The following is an 8243-nucleotide window of genomic DNA, read 5'->3' as shown; positions in this document are numbered from 1 at the left end:
TATTTAGATCTAAGGATGATGATTAAAGCTTCCAGTATGATGAATATCCTATAATCTCAAAATCAATTTCATCAATAAGACATAGGTTTCTTTGCAATATCCTCAAATATGTATTCATCATAATATGCCACTTTATATATAATCCACATACCAAATTCAATTTCGATAAATATTCCAATCAAGCATCATAAAAGATTTTTCTTAGCCCATTCTGGAATAACATTTTATTATCAAATCTTTATCTTGCCAATAATAGTCAATCTCTCAACTAGAAGTAATATCATAGTATTATTCTCACATCGAATTTGAACTTACGATTCACTTGAATAACCAATGATCAAATTAATAACCATAATGCACAATAAAATTTTATGTCAATCCTTTTGTGATTACTTTCGATCAAGATCTAACTAATCATATCATGATTTATAGATCATCCATCATATTTTAAATTCTATATGTCATAATCTCTTGCGATCCTTTTATACATAATCTCAATGTTTAACCAAAATTTTTTAAATATTTCTCCCACTACAATCATCAAAGATCTACACTATAATGTCCCTGGTGTCTATCCACTTACACCCATTCTATATCTGATTCTATGTTTCATAATTCATCCACTTATGCTCTGATACCACTTTAATTGTCACGCCTCCGACCTGAGATTTTGAATCGAGGGTCATGGCAACCGTCGCATACTCATAGAAAACTCTTCCCACAAGCATGCAAGGCATCTTATCATACTATCCTAAAACAACAGCGGAATAATTAGTCAACAATTTAAATCTAAAATATAACGACCTAAACTTTTTTTTTAATATCTCAATAAATTCAACAACGATTCAAAGGCTTTGCATCAAATTCAATAAGCCTTTTAACCTAAAATAAAAGTATGAAGATTCTGCTTCTGATCACTCTTCCATTTATATCTTGTATCATCTTAATTCTTCAACATCTGTAAAAACAGTAAAATAGGAGGTAATGAGCTAGACAGCCCAGTAAGCAATGATCACTTTTCAACAGATTTCATCAGGCATTTAAGTAAATCATCATTTATAAAAAATAAGCATATAGAGTTCATCAATTCGAAATCAATTTTAATTATGCAACATAATTCATGCCAAATTTATTTCTTTTTCGAAAATTCAAGTTTCTTTCCAAATTTCAATTTCTTTGTTCTTCAATTTTTTTTCGTCAACCATGAGCTATGACCACATTTTTCCTGTGGCAGTGTCATAATACCGCGTATCTGCTTGCGGTAGGCTGCAAATCATATGGCAGCCATGTCCTTTGGAACCGCTGGTCTCGCTGGCGGTTTGTCGCTGGTCTCTCTGGCGACATGTCGCTGGTCTCGCTGGCGACATAAACCTCAGGACAATCAATTGCCAACGTACATGCCCCCATTGGCAGGGTCCTTTACATAGTCAGATTGTCAATTCTTATTGTTTCTTATATCATAATTCTTCATAAATCATGTTTCATATTCTAATTTCGATAATAAAACATATAATCATGTAGTATCGAAATCAATCAATATAATGCATCATGAAATCAATATATTCAATCATGCTTCATCATAACATTTCAAATAAGATATTTTTATAACAAAATACCATTCATCCAATTCATGCATCGTTTCACAAATCATGTCAGAAGAATACATTATAATTTGCCGATAAATCTAGAAAAAGTGAAACATTACTTACCTCGAACGCATTCTAATAAATCCACATAATTCTATAAATTTTCTTCCAAAAATTCTATTCGTAGATCATATCGCGATATCCCATGATCAAACATCCACAATCCTATACAGAATCAATTTCAATAATTAGAAAGAATTTGAATACCATATTTCAACGGTTTAGATTGGGTCCGATCATCTAATTTTATCTAATCAAAATCTAATTAGGACCTAAATGATCCAAAGTTTGACTATCAGATCAAATCGGATTCGAAGTGATAGGACCGAGGTTTCTTCATCGATTTTATAACATCAAGTGGAGAGAGAAAATCAGAGGAGAGAGAATTCATGAGGTACAATTCAAATTGATCAGGTGACACAATCTAACATTACGATTGGTCCAATATCTCAATTGGTGAAATCAACATGATCAAATCAAATCATGGCTAGATCGAAATCATGGATAATCAAATCTAAAGATTCATGGTCTGATTTAGGTGGGTGCCAGTACGCTGTCTGACAATCATGGATCAGGATTCTTCATTAGAATCAGATCAGACTTATTAAAAGAAATTTCTTCATTCACTAACCTTTTTAGAGAGAGAATCAATCAAGAGAGAGAATATTTTAGAGAGAGAAAATTCTAGAGAGAGAAAATTCTAGAGAGAGAAAACTCATCTTGAATTTTTCAGACAATATGATTCAACAAATTCTAATCGATCAGATCAAATCATGCTAAAATTATCATGTGGATAATTAAATAAGGTCATGAGAAATAAAATCTAAAAATACCTGATCTGATCAAAGTGGATGTCGGTGTATCGTCCGACGATCACAGATCAAAAATCCATTACGAGAATCATTTAAATTCATCATCATTCTTCTCAAAATTCTAAAAATCTTAAGAGAGATAATCTAGAGAGAGAATTTTAGAGAGAGAAAGTAGAGAGAGAAAGTCCAATTCTAGAGAGAGAAAATACTAGTTCAGGCTGAAGAGAGAGAGGGAAGAGAGAGAAACTCTCTTTCTCATATTTTATTATTTATCTCATTATTTATTAATTAATTTTATTTTTCTCTTTCTTCTTTTCTTTCTTTCTCTCTTTTTTTTTTCTTTTTCTTCATGGAAGAGAGAGGAGAGAAAATCCTATTTATTATTATTTTATTATTATTATTTTATTTTTCTTCTTTCTTTTTCTTTTTTTTTTTCTTTTCCTTTTTCTTTTCTTTTTCTTCTTTTTCTTTTCCTTCTTCTTCTTTTCTTTTTCTTTTTCTTTTCCTTCTTCTTCTTCTTCTTTTTCTTTTCTTCTTCCCGTGGACTTGTTTTGGGCTGAAACAGGGGACCTTGAGGTCCCCTCGTTGGGTGGCCGGCCGGCGGCGTAGCCGGCGTGGGGCGGCCGTCGGCAGGAGAGGGGTGACTCGTCGATAAGAAGAGAGCCAAACCGGTGGTCGGCGGTGACCACCGGCGACGGTAATCCAAGAAAACAGTAAAAAATGAAGGTTACTTCCGCAACAAAATCCGGCGACTCCGGTCGCCGGCGAGCGTGCACATCGGCACGGGAAGGAAGAGGGAGAAGAGAGGAAGGGGAGGAGGCTTACCTCCGTCGCCGGCGAAGCTTTTCCGGCGAGAAATTGGACGGCACAGGGACGGTCTTCCGCGGGATTTTTCCGGCGATTGCCGCCGTTTGAGCTTAGGATTTTCGGTGGAAAGGAGAGAGGAGGGATCTCCTCCTTAAATAGGGTCGGAGGGAACTTGTTTCCGACTCCGATTAGGAGCCGGTGAACGGAGGAAGAAGACTCCCTTTGGGAGTTCTTCTCCTCTGTTTTCTGTTTCTGTTTTTTTTTTTTTTTTTTTCGTTTGGGCTGGCTGGGTTATCACACACCTATTTGCATAAAACGGTGGGCCAATGGACTGGTTAAATTCAAATCGTAATCGTGGCTCGCGGGTTTGGCAAACAAATGGAGCGTTTATAGGCTTTGCCAAAATTAAATGGAGGAACGGGTATTGGAAGACAGAAGCAGTTAAAAGCCAAAATGCATGAGTGAAGGGAACTGACTGTGTTATCGAAGAGGAATGGTGCAAAAGATTTTGTAATAGTTTAAATAAGAATCTTTTTCCAGAACAACGGATTTTTTAAATTATCTTCTTTATTTTACTTTGTATTAATTCTGTCACAATAGATTTGCAATAGTAGGTAGTAAGCATTCAATGATCTTTAAAATTTTTTGAAGTTTCAATACAATTAAATCAAATCCCATCATCTTCAAATTCCGGCCATCGACCAGTACTCGTACGCTATGCAAAATCTCTTCGCGCTGCCATCCACTTGTCATTCATATTTTTGACGGGAAAATAAGGAAAACACCACCCCAACTGAGATGGAAGCCTGGCTCGGATGAGAAAAGTGGACATCTAGAAGATTTTAGTGGAGACCTGACACAATAAAATAAGATTATTTTATTATTTTCAAGAAGAGAACAGAAAATTCATTCCACCTGACTGGTAGCCCGGCTTTAGGATGAGAAAATTGGAAATTTCTTGGCTCTAAGAATATACAAGATGAGGAAAGAGTAAGATTTTCTTTTTTTATAAGAGACGGGAGAAGGAAAAAACTAGACAATTTGATTTTCATATTTTGATAATGTATCTCTTTTTTAAATTTATTTTTTTTAATAATCCGAAAAAAAAAAAACTTTTATTGTGGAAACGTAGCTGCATCTTAGTTTCCCAGTTCCCCAAGGCCGCAGTTCCACTGCTGGAAATGGCTTGCTTAAAACTCAGGCTACTTGTCAGCTGATAAAATTTATAACTGAAAATGCGTTTTTTTTCTTCTTTAATAACTCCAAAGTATTACTCCCAAAGTCTCCTTTCTATATAATTTATAAATATAGATTTATATATATTATACAATATAAAGGTAGGTATAGCTATTGGCGAGATGTAGACAGATATGCTGACCTGAAATTTTTGTATATGGTAATTCGGTGATCCATCCTTGTCAAGCGGTAGAAACTTCATCTGCCAACGTCACGGGGCCCAGTCGATGGATATATTTGTCTTCACCTTGCTCAGTCTCTAGACTTTGATCTCCTGTTGCTGCCCAAAGGTCAGAAAAGGAACGCAATATGGTGATGCACCTTGCCGCCCTGTCGAAGCAAATGGTAAGTGCTGTAACACCCGGGTCCTGGGTTGCTAAACAAATGGCCAGCTTCTCAGTCTTTGTTGCAAAACAATATTCGGCTGAAATAAGACCTACAGAAGTCTGATCATCTTACTTCCAGGCTCTCTCTGGAGTTGTGTTGACTGATCTTTTGTCTGTTTTAAGACTTCTGACATCCTCTCATCTTGAACGCGAGGGCACCATCTAATTGTTATCCCTTCATAAAAGTTTAGTCTCCAACTGCCCCGTTCCTTTCCTTGGAAACGTTGCCTCGAGGAGCGTTCAACCACTAAGGCAAACACCTTTATGACTATTTACATTTTTGTGTTCATGCTTCTAAAGAACTTTAATGGTATCGCAAAACATTTCGGAGCAATGCTTATAAGCAAACATGAGGGGAGTTGAATGACCATGAAGGGTCATGAGTAGCACCTAATTTTTGCTTATAGTTGGGTTCACCAATTCACATGACCTCCTAAAAGGTGCTAACTGGGTTCTTCATAATTGTCTGTTGGTTTTCTCGTTAATAAGGAACTTATGTTTTAGAACAACTTTGGCATAAAACTTGCACAATGCATGGCATATACTTTATTCTTTTTTTTTTTTCCAACTGTCCTTGAAATGCAACAGATTATAATAAATGAAAGACTTTAATTGCTAAATTTTTGTTAAATATTAAGTATTGAACTCAAATAATTACTCGTAATAATCAATTTCTCTCAAGGTTTTATATATCTTTCTCTCTTGATATCGCTGTAATAAAAGTGTCTGTTAGTATCTCATTAGTTGATAGATATTCTAACATTTTATCTTTTCTTACTAGTTTTCTAATATAATAATATTTTTTTGAAATATGTTTAGACTTACTTATGAATTTTTTATTCTTTGCCAAGCGAATAGCTATCTTGCTATCACAATACATGGTAAGGAAGAAATGGATTTTTGAGAAGCCATCTCTTGTAATAGTGCCCAACAAATCAGTCCAAAACTTCGTGTCTAGGAACCTTGATTATCATAGAGGTAGCTATTATGCATATGGAGAAAAATAATTATTTTTAAACTATTGGGGACTTCATGAATAAAATTAAAAAATCTGTAAAATTAGAAACAAATATTTGGGCTAGATGTACCATTTAAGATTTTTTTAAAAAAAATAATCATTTCTCCACGTGGTCTTTCTAGAAGTTATTGTCTCCAAGATCCAAAATCTATGCACTTTCGATGCTTTAGGATGTATCCTAAAAGAACAGCAATAGCAATATATGTACACTTATTAATTTGTAAGAAAAAATATGGCTCTAATAAAGATGAGAAGGACAAATTATTTTTATCTACCAAAGTACATCATATATATATATATATATATATATATATATATATATATATATATATATATATATATATATATATATATATATATATATATATATATATAGCAGTGATACAAACTGCCTCCTCATAAAGGAAATGTCGCCGGTCAAAGTTTTAAACTTCTTCCAATGGATAAGAAGAGAAAACAAAAGCATCTCTTGGTTATGGAACCAAATGGCCAAAGTTTCGAAACAAGTAATTACCTCTAACAAATAAGAGGAATAGATTTATTTTGAAAATAAAACTCTAACGCATGCCATAGTTAATAGTGGAATGGGGCTCTTGGGAGATTTGGTGGTGGACATCTACGGTGTTGACCAAAGGTGAATAGTGAAGCCCTTGGTGGCAAGCTTGATCACAAGTTGGACAACAGCAATGATGAGGCCCCCGAAGGGTACGGGGATTAGGATGGCATGGGGCTTCTGGTTAGGATCTACCATTGTTTCTCTAATTTCTATCTGTTGGAGAAAGAAAGTCAGAGGTGTTTGTATTCAAATGTTGAACCGGTTGAATGATAAGGCCGGGTGATTAGTAGATACATGAATCATGCATCTCGTAAGTTCTCCGGCTCTAGTTATAAACACCCAATATGTGTGCAAATTATTATAGATGGGGTGTTTTTGCTTGTTGAATATACTTCAAGGAACCAACATTGGACTGGTATGAGTTTTTCTCTTTTCCTCTAATTATTTTTTGATATATGATATAATAGGTTTACAAATTATAATAAATAAAAGATTTCAATAATCAAATTTTTGTTGCATATTAAATCATAATTAGTTTTAATTATGACCGAATAGAAACTTCCATCATTAATACTAGTATCCACATAGGAAATAGAAAACTATACACAAGTTGAGCCCATACAGAACCTCCTATTATTAATACTAATGTCTTTAGTGCTGAAATATTGACCCTGCATGATACATGGGTTAACTTTTGCTTTTTCCAACTAGCAATATAATAAAATAGAACAAATAAATAGGTACAATAGCCTTGCATATCAATCAATGAATTTTAATAATGATTGAGCACATATATTTAATATACGTTACATATTAAACAATAAACTTAAATGATGTTACACACATCTATTTCGGGATCATTAATATGCATTGCATATTAAACAATGAATTCTAATAAGGATTGAGCATATTAATATTGATATTATTAATATTAGTATCCATATGGTGAATAGAGAACTGACATTAATGATATATTTATCCAACAACATATGCTTACAAAACAAAACAAGACAAAATGCACCACTCTATGTAGCTGGAAGGGTGGAGTCATGCATTTACCTTAGTGAATGTACAACTAAGTAAATTTACCCAAGGGTGGAGGGATACACCTTTACCTAAGTGAATTTAGAACTCCTGTATAATCTACTAGCATCATTATTTTCTTATTGTTATTATTATGTCAATATTTACCTTGAATAATCCCTGAAACCAACTAGAAATGTGAAAGATAAAAGTTACCCACTAAGAGTGAGATTGAGAGTGGCAATTTTAGCTCATAGGTAAATCTAAACTTTTTCTCAATGAAAACAATTTAGCAAAAGTAACCCTATCAAGTGAAGTACCCACTCATATGTTACTTCCTTACTGCTCCTCTATCAAAAGCCTAAGCATATCAATCGCATGTGAGATCCCAACATATGTCTTTAAGGTCCCATTTAGATGCTTGCATGATGAATCCCTATAATTAATTATAAATAGAGGATCAAGACAAGACCCTAAACAATGGGGAAAGCAATATTTTTCTATAATTTGGGATATTTTAGATAAAAATTATTCCCTATACTACATGCACCATATGATCATGTTGTTATCAATCATAGTCATTTATTCTTATGGGCCACATTCATCAAGCATGCATCTCAGTGCACTGCTATAGGAATGAGTGGATATGATCAATGGCATGCATGAACACATGGTGCATGCAGTATAAGGAATAATTTCTCTATTTTAAAATATACAGTCCTAAAAATATGGGATATTGCAAATCATCTTGCAATAAGA

The 8243-nt window shown here is 34.0% G+C and overlaps 1 protein-coding gene across 1 annotated transcript in view; it reads right to left on the bottom strand.

Moving 5' to 3' along the window:
- Window positions 1-4683: 4683 nt before the first annotated feature.
- LOC140856274 (uncharacterized) overlaps window positions 4684-8243 on the bottom strand; it is a 5252-nt gene continuing 1692 nt past the window's right edge. The window contains exon 5 of the mRNA XM_073253390.1: window positions 4684-4902. Within this exon, the coding sequence (XP_073109491.1) occupies window positions 4684-4902 (219 nt within the window). The remainder of the gene's footprint in view (window positions 4903-8243) is intronic.

This window comes from Elaeis guineensis, chromosome 3 (genome assembly GCF_000442705.2).
Source record: "Elaeis guineensis isolate ETL-2024a chromosome 3, EG11, whole genome shotgun sequence".
In the NCBI taxonomy this organism is placed as follows: Eukaryota; Viridiplantae; Streptophyta; class Magnoliopsida; order Arecales; family Arecaceae; genus Elaeis; species Elaeis guineensis.
This window is presented reverse-complemented; position numbering and strand designations above follow the sequence as displayed.